Source organism: Myotis yumanensis, unplaced genomic scaffold (genome assembly GCF_028538775.1).
Source record: "Myotis yumanensis isolate MYYU_CA2020_CCGP unplaced genomic scaffold, mMyoYum1.0.hap1 SCAF_8, whole genome shotgun sequence".
Classification (NCBI taxonomy): domain Eukaryota; kingdom Metazoa; phylum Chordata; class Mammalia; order Chiroptera; family Vespertilionidae; genus Myotis; species Myotis yumanensis.
This window is the reverse complement of record NW_027223759.1, coordinates 33099536-33116553: the sequence shown is the minus strand read 5'-3', so window position 1 is coordinate 33116553 and position 17018 is coordinate 33099536. Positions and strand designations below refer to the sequence as shown.

Below are 17018 nucleotides of genomic sequence, written 5' to 3'. Positions count from 1 at the left end.
CCCGGGCACTATTCTAACCTGAAACACTGGCAGAAATCAGCAGCCGGCTGTGGGGAGGAAAAGAGCGAAGGACAATGCTCGTTCCGCTGCAGAGCTGCACTGGGCCCGGGAGCCGCTGCAAGTACAACAGGAGAGCATGCAGGCAGCCAGCCTGGGCCTGCAGGCTCTGTGGGGGGCAGTGTCCTGGCAATGACAGACCTGCTGGCGTGAGGTGGCCGGGGTGGTCACCCCCGGCCCTTCGTCCTGGGGCAGGGCCACGAACCCTCAGGGAGCCGCGCTGCACATCGCCAGTTCACGAGGGAACGAGAGCGCCCTCACTCCCCGCACTGACTTCCCTGCCTCCCAAACGCCACCCCTCACCTGCTAACCATGTGGTTTGCTGAAAAGGAAATCTAGGCTCTTAGTAAAAATCCCAGTTGGGAATTCAACGAAAACACGGAAGTCAGATGTGACTAGAAGCTGATGAACATGCCCCTCTACAGGCAAGACAGCTACGCTGGCTTCACTCTTTCTGCCCGGACAAGGGCACCAAGCCTGCGCCTGGCATGCAGTGACCCGCCGGTGCAATTGTCATTGATCATCTAACCCTAACACAACCGCAGGACACAGCGTGGCACTACCACTCTGAAAACAGAGCAAACACTGAGCTGTTTTCTCTGACAGATTCCAGAAGACTGATTGCAAAATGTTACATAAAGAGCCCATCTGAGGCTGGCTATTATGTCATTTAATTCTGTTTGTGAAACAGAGTCAGGGGTCCCGAAGGCGCTGACCTAAGGAGCCACCTGTCTTGTGGTGCTGGACGAGGCAGGAGACAATTGCAGCCCTGTGGGTACACAGAGGCTGCCTCCGAACAATGGAGCACTTTCTGTAGAATCTACAGTGTAGATGCTGCAACTCCTTAGCACAGAAGGGATCTGCCCAGGAGGCCTAAGAGGACGAACTGCCTGCGGCCTCCACCAGGGGGCGCCCGCCCGGAGCAGAGCCAGCCTTCCACAGGGTCAGGGGCAGGAGGGAAAGAACCTCCCCTAGGGACCTGCAGAGCCACTCACATTCCTTATCCAGGATGGAGTCAGGCCTTCGGAGAACTCAAACAAACCTTCAGGTAGTTACTTGTGGAGAACAGGAGTCCATGCTCCCCTGATACCACACCTCCTGCACCCCTGGCCATTGATTTCAGATGTTTGCGTGCTGTTCAACTGGCAGAAAACACATCTGTGGTATAAGCAGCCTTACTATGGGCTGGCAGAACCCTGACACCTTTAACTCTCAAAACCGGGGCTACGGCAAAGGGTCTGACACTCGGCGAGTACAGTCAGTCTGTAATTATTCCAATTTAGACAAAATTTCAAATTCAGCCCCTCAGCTGCACGAGCCACATTTCAAGTGCTCCACAGTCACATGGGCCAGGGGCCAGGGGCCAGCGGCCAGGCGCGGCCGCCCTGGAAGTGAGGATAGATGTGTCCCCGGTTCACACCCCAGCTCCGCCCTTACTAACTGGCTCCTTCAGCCTCAGTCTCCCCACCTGTGGGATGGGGGTGGTCAGGGTTAAATGAGACGGTATAGGAAGCACTCACAAGCGCCTGCACAGAGGAAGGGCTTTCCAGTGCAGTCACGTTGTCATGGAGACCCCATCCCCGAGTCTCACTCCCATGGCAGGACCTACACAGCACATGGTTTCCTGAGGGTGTATGGGAAACTGGCCAACCTTTCTGAAAAGCTCCTGTGACCATGATGCCAATTGTGTGGCATTCGACTGACAGGTGTTTCCTGACCGTGCCAGGTCCGGGGTCTCAGAACAGGGGCAGGAGGAGTGGCTGTTCCCAGGTCAGTCCTGTGGAACCCGTGCCCAAAACAGGCATGACTCACAGACCCTTTGTCTCCCGAAAGGGAAGAAACCCGCTGGCAGGTGCCCCAGAGAAGGTCAAGCTCTGGTGGGAGAGCGAGGCAAGGCGATGGCCGGGCTGACACACAGCGAGGGCAGCGGAGACGGGGGACATGGTGACCCTGCCTCCCAATTTCAGGTGCCCTCCCACACGCCCTCCTTGCTTTTCCTGATGATGAAAGTCATACTCAAAGTCAAATACACTCTTCACAATCTGGGTGTCCAGTGTTGCGCAATCTCATCTCAGAAGTGAGAAACCCAAGGGTCCTGCCCCCCTGAACGTCCAACCAGGGAAAGGTGTCCAAGGGCTTTGGGGTCACTGGGCAGACAGCCTGCAGCTACTAACAAATGGGACCCTGGGAGAACTGAGGCAGGTTTCATCAGCGTGTGCTGAGTGGGAGAGCTTACATGCTCCCACATTATGGTCAGAGCCCATCACTGCAGAGGTATATATATATATATATATATATATGTGTGTGTGTGTACACACACACACACACACACGGACAGACGGACATGCATACACACATATACACGTACACACATGCATAGATACGTACATGAATACACAAAGACATATGCGTACACACATGTACATACATACACATGCCATGCATATAAACACACACATAAATACACATATACAGGGTGTCTCAAAAATGTATTCACACTTTAATAACTGATTTCTATTACACTTTGAAATTAAATGTATTTTAATAACTACTGCCTTTATAATTCGAAGTGTGCATACATTTTTGGGACCCCCTGTATACATACATATATATATGCATACACACGTATGCACATGCACGTACATACACCCACATATATTTTGTTAATCATTACCTGAGGATATTTTTTTTCCCATTGATTTTTAGAGCGAGTGGCAGGGAGGAAGAGAGAGAAACATCGATATGAGAGAGACACATAGATAGATTGCCTCCCTCACATGCCCTGACTGGGGCTTGGGATCAAATCTGCAACCCAGGTATATGCCCTTGACTGGAATCAAACCTGTGACCCTCCAGCAGGCAGGCCAACACTCTAACCTCTGAGCCACATCGACCAGGGCAATATAGGAACATATGTGCACACATACATACACATATACACACACCATACATATAAATACATACCTAAGTGGGTACACTTATACACACATAAATATGCATATATGCATATACACACACACACATATATACATATAACTATACACGCACAGGTACATCCCCCCAAAGCCAGTTATTTCATCACAAAGAACATCACACTTCAAGATAAAGTCTGTCCCTTCCTTCACCCTAAGTGGAAGTGGGGAGGCGGCTGGCTCAAAGGTGTGGGTGCAAGAGACCCAGGTCATGTTTCATAAGCCAATTGTAAGCTTTCACTAATGTCACTGAAAGAATAAAGTTTGGCCCTAGCCGGCTTGGCTCAGTGGATAGAGCATCGGCCTGCGGACTGAAGGGTCCTAGGTTCGATTCCGGCCAAGGGCACATGCCTGGGTTGCGGGCTCCATCCCCAGTGTGGGGCGTGCAGGAGGCAGCCAATCAATGATACTCTCTCATCATTGATGTTTCTATCTCTCCCCTCCCTTCCTCTCTGAAATCAATAAAGAAATATATATATTTTAAAAAGAAATAATAAAGTTTGTACTAAAAACAAAATTCTTCTTTTAATTTTATGCCACTACTTTGTAATGTAGTAACAGTCACATTTTTTAAATGATGAATTCCAAAGCTTCATGAATCTTTCTAGAAATTTTCCATGACATCCAACAAAGGATAAATAAAGCCGTGTGTGTGTGTGTGAGTGTGAGAGAGAGAGAGAGAGAGAGAGAGAGAAACACACACACATAAACACATAAACAAGAGTGATGGAGGGACCCTGCCTGTGCACACAGGCTGCTCTGGCTGTTTGTTCATCTCGGCCTCACAGGCACTCAGGGCTCTAGCCCCAAACCGCCAGCTACACCTGGCCCTTCTAGGGACACACCCAGAGGCAAGCTCCGCTCTGGGCCCCAGGGACAAGCAGGCCCCAGGGATGCAGGCCTGGGTGTGATCAGGTCACCGCCTGCCGCAGAGCCCCCTCCTGCGGGTGAGCACAGACCACTGCCAAGGCCCGGGATGCACTCACCACTTTGAGCTCCGGGACAGATCGACTCAACGTCCATTCCTGGCTGTTCACAAAGGCATCTGCAAAACAGGAGGGTGACAGAGTGAGGCACAGGACACTCAAGTGCAAGGTCAGAACGCCCCGAGGCGCCAGGTTTCAGACCAGGACACGCCCAGTGCACCTGATGGCACCTCCACGCGGGGCTGTGACCTGCCGAGTCCACACGGCAGCTCCTATTCCAAGTCTGAGCTCTGCCCCCCTAAACCCACTCTGCCCATGACTCCAGGGCTCTGTGGCTTCCACTTCCCTCACCTCAGGGGCTCCTGCCCAGCCCACAGGCCCCGCCCCGTCCAGGACGCCCGGCTGTGCGCATTCACAGGGGTGGAGACACAGGAGGCACCTGGCTGCCCGGAACGGACCCTGTAGCCAGTCAGCCAACTTTCGGGCCCTTTGGTTTTTTACTCAAAGTCCCTTGTCTGAAATCCCAAAAACCATGCGATAGAGCAGCGGTTCTCAACCTGTGGGTGGCGACCCCTTTGGGGGTCGAACGACCTTTTCACAGGGGTCAGTCGCCTAAGACCATCCTGCATATCATATATTTACATTACGATTCATAACAGTAGCAACATTACAGTTATGAAGTAGCAACGAAAGTAATTTTATGGTTGGGTCACAACATGAGGAACTGTATTTAAAGGGCCAGAAGGTTGAGAACCACTGCATAGAGGATGATCACTGGATGTTAACAATGTAACATTTCACAGTGTAGAAGACTCTCTGCTGAAGTTCCTTCTCAGGAATAGCCCTGAGGACGTCAGAAAGACGAGTCCCCAGCCACCGTGGGCCCTCAGCACAGCCATACCCTTAGCACCCTCGGGCGGCCTCCCGTGCCAGCCGTCTCTGCCTCTCGCCCCCGTGTGCAGGTCCAGGGAGGCCCATGCAACACAGATGACCCCTATGACCTGGTCTCCCACGCCCACAGGAGCCACTTCCCCTCAGTGAGAGCCATGGCACCCCCACACTCTGTGGGCGAGGAGCAGAGCCGGCGGCAGCTCTGGCCCTCTCCTTCCAAAGGGGACTCACTTTCTGCGTATTTCCCACAAATTCAGAAAAGTCATCACTCTGTGTTACCTCCGCACAGAACTGGCTCACAAAATGCCTGTGTCCCAGTTTCAGAGGGGTGGGTGAGCTTCCCATGAAAGGGATGCGGAATGGAGCCAATGGCAGAGCCGCACAACCTGCTGGGGTCTTTGAGGAAGGACAGGAAGTGCACTCAGCGGGAGCAAGGCAAACACAATCCCTGGGGACACGAAAATGGGTGGGTGGCCATGCCACAGAGCCGACACCTGGCCCTGCAAAGGCGGAGGGGAGGGCGGCCGGCGCTCGGGTGGAAGGAGGGAAGGATGGCTGGTGGGTCAGGAGGCGCCGGGAGGCCAAAGCAGCTGGAGAAGATGCAAGACGCCCAATTAACCTGCAATCTTGGCTGAAAGGAGTGGAGTTAGTGCTCAGTATCACATGCTGTGCTCCCAGGGAACCGTACGCCAAGCCAGCTGGCAGAGCAGGTGGGCAGAGGTGCCCCTGCAGCTCTAAAGGCAAGATGTCCATGAAAGTGAAAACGAGGGCCGCCCCTGTCCCCATGAGGCGAACACGCTGGGGCGACACACGGGTGCATGGGAAGCTGTGCGCCTGGCCACCACTCTTGGGGCCTCCGGGCACCACCCTGAAGTGCCACCCATAAGCCATCACCTGCAAGCGGATGAACGTGGATGGTGCCGGCAGGGGCCAGACCAGCCGGTGCCTGGCAAATGGTAACCAACATCCTCCTTACTAGCGAACATCGCTGATTACACTGAAAACACTTTCTGTCACGACACACACCACCAAAAGATTATGTTTACCACAACCAGCACGCCTCCCCATTTGCTGCCGTCTGTGTCCCCCTCGCTTACAGCCTCAGACGTGTGTGGAGGCCAAGACACCCCTGCACCTGCGCCAACCAGCTTCCGGTTGCCTAGGACCAGGGCCGGCCACCATGCTGGGTCTGCGGACGGCAGGGCATGGGCAAGGCAGCCTCCGGGGAGAGGGGCTGGGAGCGCTGTCCACATGTCAGCCACAGGAGCCCAGGTTCTGAAGCTGCCCCGCTCTGCTGGCTCCACCCCTGGCGGGCTAGGGGGTCCCTCGGTGCACCCCTGAATCACAGCACAGTCGGTCTCTGAACATGCAGACTGGACCCTTGACGGGTCTCAGGAAAGCGGCTTAGGCGCTGTCCTGCAGACGTCCCCAAGTCTCTCCCTATTTTTTCAAAAGATGCAGCTACAAAGGATTCAAGGCTGATTTCAGATAAAAGCTCATCTCTAAACACACAGCTGCTTTTTCCCAGCCTCCCCTTCCAGGGCCACCTCTGACCCCCGGCCCCCGCCACCTCCCGATGACAAGGACAAGACTCTGGACCCCAAGGAATGCAATTACCCACTGACACTGATAGATGAGAGGACAGACCTTGCCCATCTGCGGCAGCGAGCTGCAGGCGAAGCGAGGGAAAGACAACCAAAAACAAGGCCACCCCGTTGTTTATTTTCACATCAACTCCCCGGAAAAGTTGCATCTCCCATCCCAGATCTTTTCTACAATCCAACCAGACTACAAATTCCCCTCATCCTCTGCTTGCTAATAACAATAGCTGAGGGACTCAGCTCTAGGTCTGTTTTCCAAAATGTTTGTTATGCAGAACGGCAAATTTAACCAGGAAATGTCAGGCCATCATTAAACTGCACACAAAATATGCCCCCCAATCTGAAAGCCAGCAATGTTTCTGTTTGTAAAACCTCCTTGGGCCAAAGAACAGAAGCACAATGGTGCCTGGGATGAGGGGAGACACATCCCAAACCCCAACTGCTTAATTAGCTCCTCGCTGCCACCAGGGATCACAGATTAATCACCTAATTCTGCCCGGTTATTTGAGCATCGACCTATGAACCAGCAGGTCACGGTTCAATTCTTGGTCAGGGCACATGCCTGGGTTGCAGGCTTGATCCCCAGTGTGGGGCGTGCAGGAGGCAGCTGATAAGTGAACCTCTCTCATCATTGATGTTTCTATCTCTCTGTCCCCCTCTCTTTGAAATCAATAAATATATATATATATTTTTTAAATCACCTAGTTCCTAGACACTAGCACACTGTAGACGGAATGAGCCCGCCTCCCAGCAGAGCTATGGACTCTCATCTCTCCTTCCAAGTTACCAACCAGAGCTGAGCCTGTGGCCACGGCGGGAGCAACTTCACCGGCTCCCCTCCCACTCCATCCATTGGGCTCCAGTGACCACAAATACAGGTTCCAGACAAACCCCAGGAAATTACACACCAGTGTCAAAAAGAGAACTTGAAATTGCAGGTGAAATTTTAAAAACAACATGTTATCTCGGGGACTGAGACGTTTATGTGAAACCCTAAATTTCACAAGGATTTTTTAAAAATTCTTTTTAGCAACAGAAAAGTGAAGGAGCGTTTATTTTTAGTTTAAAGCGCTTGTAAACCCAAAATATAAATGAGAACCACGATGGGAAAACCAAGCCCGTCCACAGGAAACGGGACCGTGCCTCCCACAGCGGCCCCGGGGCGTGTCTGTGCGGAGGGAGGAAGTGCAGGTCCCTAATGAAATAAAGTCCATTTGAAGGCAGCAGGAAAGAGCTGGTGGCACCCTGCACACTGATTCATGCACGACACTCGGTGACTGTCCAACGCAGGGCTCAGCAGATGCCCGCTGCACTGTTTTCCACGGTATGATTTAATTTCTAACTTGAAAACCCTCGAATCCTTGAAAATGGAATAACGCACACAGCCCTGGGAGACCAGATTCGTTTCAGGCTTCCCTGGAAGTTCAGTGGGCTCAAAGATCCGCAAACAAGACAGTTTCCCACCCCCACATTCCCTGATAACCACCTCCCTCCCCCCATTTCATAAGGCCCCCCGAGTACAGGGTGACGTGCACCAGGCCACCAAGACACCCCCAAATCACTGCCACAGTCGAGCTATGCCCTGGCTGAGAGCCCCAAGCATCTTTCCGGAGGCCTGATGCGGTTCAGAATCCTTCCCAACCCGACCAGTGTCTGCCCGGACCCTTTCTCTTGTCTCCAGAGGAGCCCCCAAGGGAAATGTCACCAGCCAGGAGGCGCTCTGGGGATCCATCTGCAAGCTTTTAACTTCTCAGGGGATTGGTGCCCCCTTTACCCTACACTGTCCTCCCAGTGTTCCTGAATGCTAAACGCTTCATAACAAGCCTGCTTCCAGAACGCTCCGAGACCACTGTGGTGCCAGGTGTGTAAGTAAAGGCTTAAAAGAGTCTTATCTGGGGTGGGGAGAGATTAACCAGGGAATTTACAGGCATAGCCCATGGACACAGACAATAGTGTGGTGAAGGCCTGGGAGGGGCGGGGGTGGGGTGGAGGGAGGACCACAAAGGGAAATATCTGTAATACTTTCAACAATAAAGGTAAATTTAAAAAAAAAGATTCGTGTCTGAGGATAAGGAAAGTAAGTAGAGGGTAGAGAATTGGGGAATGAGCATGGAGAGGAAGAAAACGTTCCTTTCCTCCTTCAAATAAAGAGATGCCTCATACAGCCCGCGGCCCAGGACTTTGAGGGTTCTTTAAAACACTGTAACACCTGAAATGAAAGTGCAAAGATTTTGAAAGTAAAAATGTTGAAGTGGGGATATTGTAGGAAAAGGTACGAGTCCGAAATTGCCAGAGAGAACAAATCGCCAGGTTAGATTCGAAGCCGTCGCTGTGAGATGAGACAGTGGACACTGTTTTTCCTTCTGGACTGAGTGGACACGCAACAGTAAAACGTAACCTCCACAGTGCAGCTTAGATGCTGGCGGAGGCAACCACCTTATTTGTGAAAGTTAAGCCAAAGCTGAAATAAGCAAGAAAAATTCTCCTGGTTCCAATAAACACTGATGAAAACAGGAGAGAAACTTGGCTCTTCAGTCACACACTGACCTCCTGTCAGTCCTGTGATGGATATAATTGCGCCTGACAGACAGTATTAGCTCCATAAGGATTGCAAACAGTCAGTAATGTTTTTAATTCACAGTGCAATTGCTGTTGATAATGAGATGGCAGGATAGGAGAGGACAATGAATCCAGCAGAACAAGCCATCAGGATTAACTCTTTCCCACGGCCCTGAATGTCGGCCACATCGCCCAATGGAGAGGTTGGCAGGGGCGGGGGGGGGGGGGGGGGGGGGGGGGGAGTGGGGGGGCAGAGTGGCCCTCAGGGCCCGGGATCACTCTTCGGGGGGGCAGAAGGCCCAGATGGCTCTGCGCCCTCACCATCACTGGCCCATCACTCCATCTGGGAGTCACGGGGCTGGGTGGGTGCCAATGTGTCAACTTCTCCGGAAGGTGCTTCATGAGGAATGATGACAGGAAACATTGTGTTAACATAAAAACAATTGAAACCTGTAAAGAATTTTTGTGAGTTTATTTGAGCCAAACTGTCAACATATGCCAGGAAGCAGAACCTCAACGAATTGAGATAATGCTCCGGAGAATGGCGGGTTACATCTGTATTTATACATTGCAATCAAAGGAAGACACCGTAGGTGGGTTACATGAAATCCTTTGGTGATAGACTAGAGAGGCGGGAGAAAGCAAAGCAGGGAAACCCCTGGGATTGGATAAAAAGTAAAATGATAGACACATACTTAGGTGGGTGCAGGAACAATTAACATTATAATAATGAAGGGATTTGTGGTACCTGTCCTGGTGCCCAGCACATTAGGTTGTGCCCCAAGGGGTCCAGAAAAAGGGAAGTTACAAGTTACCAGACATTTTAAGGGAATGTTATCATAGATGCAAAAAGACACCCAGGCTCAGTTAAGGTAAAGGTTGACTTTGTCAGTGAAGATACCAGCCTAGGACGTAACTATCCACCATAACTGCTTTTAGTTAAAATTTAATTTCAGACCATCCTTTGTGGTTCCTTTAGTTCTCTGAGTTTGCAAGCCCACCTGCAGGCCTTCCCTGAGCTTGTCAGGTCAGCATGTGGCCCCTTTCATCGACAACTGTTACTAACCTACACCCCCTAGATCAGTGGTTCTCAACCTTGGCTGCACATTAGAATCACCTGGGAATGTTTTTAAAATCCTGATTTCTGGGCCTCGTCCTCCGGAAATTCTGTTTCTTTGTTACTAATGTTATGGCCTCACCCCATAACAAAGAAACAGAATTTCTGGAGGATGAGGCCCTGAAATCAGGATTTTAAAAACATTCCCAGGTGATTCTAAGGTGCAGCCAAGGTTGAGAACTACTGCCCTAGATGGAGGTGGGGCTGCCTGCTTAGAATCCAGGCTCTACTTGTCTCCATCCTTTATCTGTAAAACCTGGCCCCTCCGTGCTCTCAGGCACGGAGAATCTTCTCTGTTATAGAAGCCCCCTTCCCTGCAGACCTGCAGCCAGCTGGTGCCTGGGCGCTTCCAGCTTCTCCCAACTGAACAGCCTGGGCATGGCCTTTGGCTAGAACTGCCCCTGACCTACTACAGACAACAGCAATCAAAAGGAAAGAGGGTGCGCCCTAGCCGTGTGGCTTGGTGGACAGAGCGTCAAACCTCGGACTGAAGGGACCAGGATTCAATTCTGGTCAAGGGCATGTACCTCGGTTGCAGGCTGGATCCCGGCCCTCATAGGGAGGCAACCAACCAATGTTTCTCTCTCTCTATCTTCCGTTCTCCCTTCCACTTTCTCTAAAGAATCCATGGAAAAATGTCCTCAGGTGAGGATTAAGGACAACAACAACAAAAAGTGGGCTATCTCTCTCTGCAGGGCGGGGCAATGCAGTGTCAGGTTGAGAGTCAGCGGAATGATCTTTCTCCACAAACAAGGCTGAGGGCAAGCCCAGGAAGCAGGCACGATCCCACTCGCTGTTCTGTGGCTGCTGCAGGATGAAAATAAACTGCCCATTAGCTGTAATGCCCACAAACCTAATCACGGTCCCAGCAGCGCGTCTGCTGGGCCGACCGACAAACAGGGACCCAGCACTCCTTCTTCCCCAGGTGGCAGAGTGCAGAGGCCGGAGGGCCTGCCTCATGGTCACTGTGTACTCCACACCCCGTGTGATTTGGGGGCTCCCTCTGTCACTGACATCCATAGCACGAGTCACGAGCAATAGATTAGAAGTTGGAAAACATCCCAGCTGGTGTGGCTCAGTGGTTGAGCATCGACCTATGAACCAGGAGGTCATGCTTCAATTCCTGGCCAGGGCACAGGACCGGGTTGCGGGCTTGATCCCCAATGGAGGCATGCAGGAGAGAGTTGATCAATGATTCTCTCTCATCATTGATGTTTCTATCTCTCTCTTCCTTACTCTCTGAACTCAATAAAAATATCTATAATAATAAAAGAGTAATATGCTAATTAGACCAGACGTCCTTCCAAATGACCTTCCGGACAAAGCCATGGTGGCAGGGGCCGAGCCCCTTGCATGAATTTTATGCATCAGGCCTCTAGTATTTATATAAAAAGAAGTTGGAAAACAAAACAAACATGCAAACTCCCTCCCTACTGGTCAGGGCAGCACCCACCATCTCACTGCCAGTCCTGGCATCCCTTCCCCCTCCTCACCTGCACCTCTCAATGGCCCTCTGGTCTCAAAAGAATTCCCAGCAGTTGCACAGACAGGGACAAAAGCCTGCCATCCACCGAGAGGGGTGGGGTAGTGCAGGCATCATAGCACCCACCAGGTGTCTGAGAACACCCCTGGCTCACTGCTCACACAGCTCCTGGGGCAGGTCAGTCACCTTTGTCCCCTGGGCTAGATGCTCCCTCGTCTTGTGCACACAAGTGCGCTCTCAGGCCTGCTTCACTTCCTACAACCTCTCCTCTTTCCCCTGCAAGCTGCCCTCACACACCTGACCCTGTGCAGCTCAAATAGACACAGAACAGATACTGCTGCAGGTGCAGACCCCACCCCCCAGAATACACACCCTGCACAAAATCTGGCCGTGCGTGGAAGCCCCACACCAGATGACAGACAACACACTGAGCACAAACGCTGGTTACAGCACGAGTCGCCAGAGCCCGCAGCTGTTCACCAGGCAATTAACTAGCTAGTTAGACAGCATGCAAGCAACTGCAGAGAAGGTTGTCTGGACTCATACCCAACTAACCCGGTAGCGGTGGCCATCTCTCAGGAGTGGGATGTGGGGTGTGGTGTACCTCCATGGACATGTCTATACCTACCTTTACCAGTCACTGGGCACATGGGGGCCAGTCCCCATGTGGTACCTGCCAGGAAGTTCCCCCATTTTCTGGCTTTGAATACAAAAGCCCTGGGGTGGATATTCAAAATCAAACTCATTATGCGTCCCTGGTGCCCTCTGGAGAAATCGGTATGATTTCGGCCGCTCCATCTATCCTGCAACTGGGGGACTGGCTGCGACTCATCAGGATGGTGCTCCTTTCTTTGAACAGTTTCACATACGTGACACGTCTGTTTCTAGAAAATTCAATTTTGCATCTCCACCTCCCCTTGGAGTTTCCTGGATCTCATCAGCCACTGTCCCCAAGCTCGGTCAGTGCCCAGCCCAGTGGGTGAGCTGGGCAGCGTGGGGGAGGGGCAGCAGGAAGGAGCCACGCAGGAGGCCAGGTCCCCAGAGCAAGAGGCCCGGCTCTCCCCTCAGGGCCTCTGAGGATGTCCCCGCTCAGGAAACTGAGCCGCCCCTGGCTCCACGGTGCAGTCCTTGCCAACACAGACCCTCCTGTGGTCACATCCACAAATGACCCTGGTTCTCTGATGACCTCAGGTGGCTGTGTGTCAGGGGGGGAGGAGAAAAAGGTGGGTCAAAGCCAGTCACAGCCTCCTGGGGCCCCATCTCAGAGGATGATCTTTCCGTCGAGGCCGTAAACAGACTTCGAGGCTGCATTGGATTTGCTTTTGCTTATCGCAGCGGAAATGTGCGAACATCCCCACCTGAGAGCCCGTCACTGGCGCACCTTTCCCTCCCTGGATGAGCAGACACGCCAGGGAGGCAGGAGGTCCCAGCACTCAGCACCGCAGAGCCAGGTCCCTCTGGAAGTGGGACTTCCCTGGGCTCTGCCCGGCCTGAGGAATGAGGCTGGAGGGAGGGAGAATTTCCTAGTGCACAGCCCCTCCCAGTGCTCCGAGATCCCAGGCTCACAGCCTGGGCAGAGAGAAACCGGAGTGACTTCCAAGAAGGCTCTGGCACATGTAAATAGCAGCCAGAACCCATGCCAAACCCTCAGGCCCAGACTCAGCGTGTTTGCGCGGCTGCATTTAGAACTCTGAAAATACAACCACTTATTTGGACTGGACTGAAGGGAAAAAATCAGGAGCAAAGGAAAAACACAACCACTTCACCCAAAGAGGCCTCAAGAGCAACAAAAATCCAAAACCAATGCACCCACCCCAAGTCGACTGGGGTCTCCCCGGAGGGGAAGGCTGCCTGCCAAGCACAGCTCCCCGCGACAGGAGTTACAACCGAATCTGCCCGCTAAGGTAGAGGCACGCGCCGCCCACCCTCCTAGTCTAGGGCTAAGAATAAAACACGTTTTGCTTCTTGGTTAGCACTTTTATTTTAAACTAAAACCTGTGCCAAAATGTTTCGAATATGTAATATCAAGTGCTCCGATTTGGGCTTTGCCTGTGACACGATGTAACCTTTAGAGCCAGGCCTGCTGGCTGATGGGGAGGGAGGGAGGCAGGGTGTCTGGGATGCCCTTAAAAGGCCAGGTGCTGCCTTCACCTTCAAAAGGATGGGGTGGGATGGGGTGGGGGTTGGGGCCAAAGTCCCTTCTAGTCTAGCTTTCCAGGGCCATTTGTTTTAAACATGTGTCCTCCGACCAGTAAAGCGAGGCCACTGCACTGACCCCAAGTGTGAGCCAGGAAGAGCCCTCGCCTCCGAGGAAGAGATAAGAGGAGCACCTTTGGACCCATGGGTGACTGGAGAGAAGGGACTTGTGTCAGTGCACAAACACCAGTGAGGAGCGACAGCCAACCGTGCATTTACTATAGTATTATTTTCATCAAACACACACAGCCATTAGATAAATTTACCACCAGACAAAATTAGCCCAAGGAAAATAGAGGAAACGTTTTTATAAACAGTGTCAATGCCACTAAATGTCCTTAAATGTGCAGTACGCTCCAGAAAGCAAAAGCATCCAGCCGACAGCTGACCTCCACCTCCCGTGCAGGGGTGCAGAACTGAGTTCACGGCCCACCTGCTCCGAGAGCCCAGGCTCAGCCCTGCCGGCTAGATCTCCCCAGGCGAGATCCGACCCACGCACACCTGGTGCCCGCACACGCACAGGCATGCAGAAGGGTCCACCGACACCCCAGCTCTGAACCGCAGGAACCGCCCTCTGGGAAACGGTACGGATCCTTCATGAAGGGGTTGAGGGAGGCAGAGGTCTCAGGAGACCTTGACGGCAACCTGCCAGCTGACAACAGGGCCCTGGAGCTGGTGACCGAGGAGGCAGCCTGGGGCTTAGTGCTTGAGCTCTCCATCCACTCCACCTGTCCTACATCTCTATTAGGCATCTCTCCAGAGAGGACCGATCCATCACAGGGCTGCTGCTGGAACCAAGGGATGGACGCATGCAAAGCGCTTCCGAGGGCGCCCTGCCTTGCTGGCTTCAGGTAGGTGTGGCTGCCCTGGCTGTTCCTGCCTTATTGTGACACAGCAACAAAACCAACCTAAAAATAGGCACCAATGGTCTATGCCTCAAATAGCAGTTTGGTGGCAGGGCCTCAGTCACACCCTGCTGTGCACGCCCTCTGTCTCCCTGCCCCACCCCCACCCCCAGCAGTCTGTCACCAGCGCTCATTCCCTCCCCCAAAAAAGGCTGTGACTCACTGCCAGGCCCTCTGGAGGAACGTTACCTGCATGGCCCAGAGGTTGAGCGTCAACCTTTGACCCAGGAGGTTATGGTTTAATTCCTAGGCAGGGCACATGCCCGGGTTGTCAGCTCGATCCCCAGTAGGGGGCGTGCAGGAGGCAGCTGATCAATAATTCTCTCTCATCATTGACGTTTCTATCTCCTCCTCTTCCTTCCTCTCCGCAATCAATAGAAATATTTTTTTTAAAAAAAAGAATAAAAAGAAATACAGACTGAATTTCATTTCAACAGCAGCAAAGCTCCCTCATGTTGGCCCTAATGGGTACGAGCCATCATACACACCTGTGTGACGACAACCTCAACATAAGCTAAGAATTCCAGTGCCCACTTCCACGCCTCCCAGAAACTGGACATGCTCCAAGGACAGCCTGAGCTGAGCCTGGCTCGTGGGACCCGACCTTTCTGAGAGCAGCCTGACCTGCAGGGACCCGGGGAGGCGGACAGGCCAGGAGTGTGTGCCAGGCACAGGGCTGGCAAGGAGAAAGCTGACTGAGCTGATGGGACCCTCATGGACTCCAGGAACCACTGGAGACTGAAGGAAAGAGCTCTCCAATCTCTGCCCAGGAGCCCAAAACTCCAACAGGCACACCCAGGACTCCGACACGGAGAGCACAGGCGCCCCGACAGCTACAGACCCCGACGATCAGGCCTCTGGGCTGAGCAGAGGCCCACCTCCTGCCACAGGCAGCGACCTTCCTGGATGGAGCGTGAACTTCCCTCGGTGATTCCAGTCACTGCAAACATCGGCCTGCAAATGTCACGGTAAATGCCTACTTCCTGTGAGTGACAACATGAAACGCTGACAGATCATATAAACAACCTGTTCCAGGCACTGGGCACCAGGTATAACATAATTTTATCTGCATGTTTTCTCAAATTATAACTAACAGGCATCAGATACATCCAAGTTTAGAACCTCAACCCTAAATAGATTTTGTGGACGAAAAAAGGGGTCTGTGGAAAGCCCCCTCCCAGGGTGATCTGCTCATCAATGCCTAAGTGGGCAGGTCTCGGTGGGAGGTCCAAGAGTCATAACTTGAGTAAAAGGCTGATCTCTGCCTCAGGCAAGCCCTGGCCTGGGTTTCTGTGCATGTAGGTAGCACAGCTTTGAAATGAGCTGTACCCACCGGAGAAAGCACGTCATCCTGTTAACATCACGGAATGCAATCCCCGCCTTCCTTTCTCCCACCTCCTGTAATCTCCCTTGCTCCGCCCTGAATTCCAAACGTGTAAAAGAAACTGTGGAACTGCCCTCTAGGGAGCATGGAGATCTTGCTCCCTGGCAATGTCAACAGTTTGGTTTAAGTAAACTCATAAAGACGCTCTACGGGTTCGGACATCAACGGTTTTCTAACCTGGTGTCTGAATGACCTTTCTAGGATTTACGTGGCACTAGACACACACATCATATTATCACATTTACTGCAAATCAGTCACGTTTCCGTGGCCGGCCTGAGGATGAACTCCCTGGGGGCGAAGGGTCCGTGAGCGCGTGCCACCCAGGAAAGCTAGTGCTCAGATCTCCCCCGGTTGGAACCTGAGACTCAGTCTCCTTCTGTGTGAACCAGTGTCTATCTTAAGACTTGAAAGAAAAGGAAAATGCCTCAAAAATCTCCTACAAAGAACGTTTCTGTCCTGTGAGTGCAAACTTGTTTGACGGCAAATACCCAGATTCCTGTGTTGAAAATAATGTTCACTTTTAGAGGCTGGGCTCACCCTTCACTGGACATGGGGGCCCTGCAGCCAGCAGGGTCTGGTGCTCTCCTGGGTCACTTCCTGGCACGAATGAACCTTCAGTGGCTCTAGGATGAGCCTTCAATGATCAAATGCTTGTGCCTGTCACGGCAGGACCGTCGTCCCCCCTTAACCACGGTTTCCCTTTCCCTGGTTTCAGTTACCAGTGGTCAGCCATGGTCTGAATGTGTTTGGGGAAAAAATTCATAAGTAAATTTATGAAGTAAATAATTCATAAGTTTTAAACTGCATGGTGTTCTGAGTATCGTGATAAAATCTCATTCGGGCTTAAGAGTCATCCCTTTGTCCAGCGTCTCCATGCTGTACACACTGCCATCCATCGGATCAGGGGAGGGGGAGAGAGAGAGGGA

The 17018-nt window shown here is 52.4% G+C and overlaps 1 protein-coding gene across 7 annotated transcripts in view; it reads right to left on the bottom strand.

Annotated features, from left to right (window-relative positions):
* AGAP1 (ArfGAP with GTPase domain, ankyrin repeat and PH domain 1) overlaps positions 1-17018 on the bottom strand; it is a 418223-nt gene that overhangs the window by 275386 nt on the left and 125819 nt on the right. For all 7 annotated transcript variants that reach the window (XM_070422457.1, XM_070422459.1, XM_070422461.1 and 4 more), the window contains exon 2: positions 4016-4074. In XM_070422457.1, coding sequence (XP_070278558.1) covers positions 4016-4074 — 59 coding nt within the window. The remainder of the gene's footprint in view (positions 1-4015; positions 4075-17018) is intronic.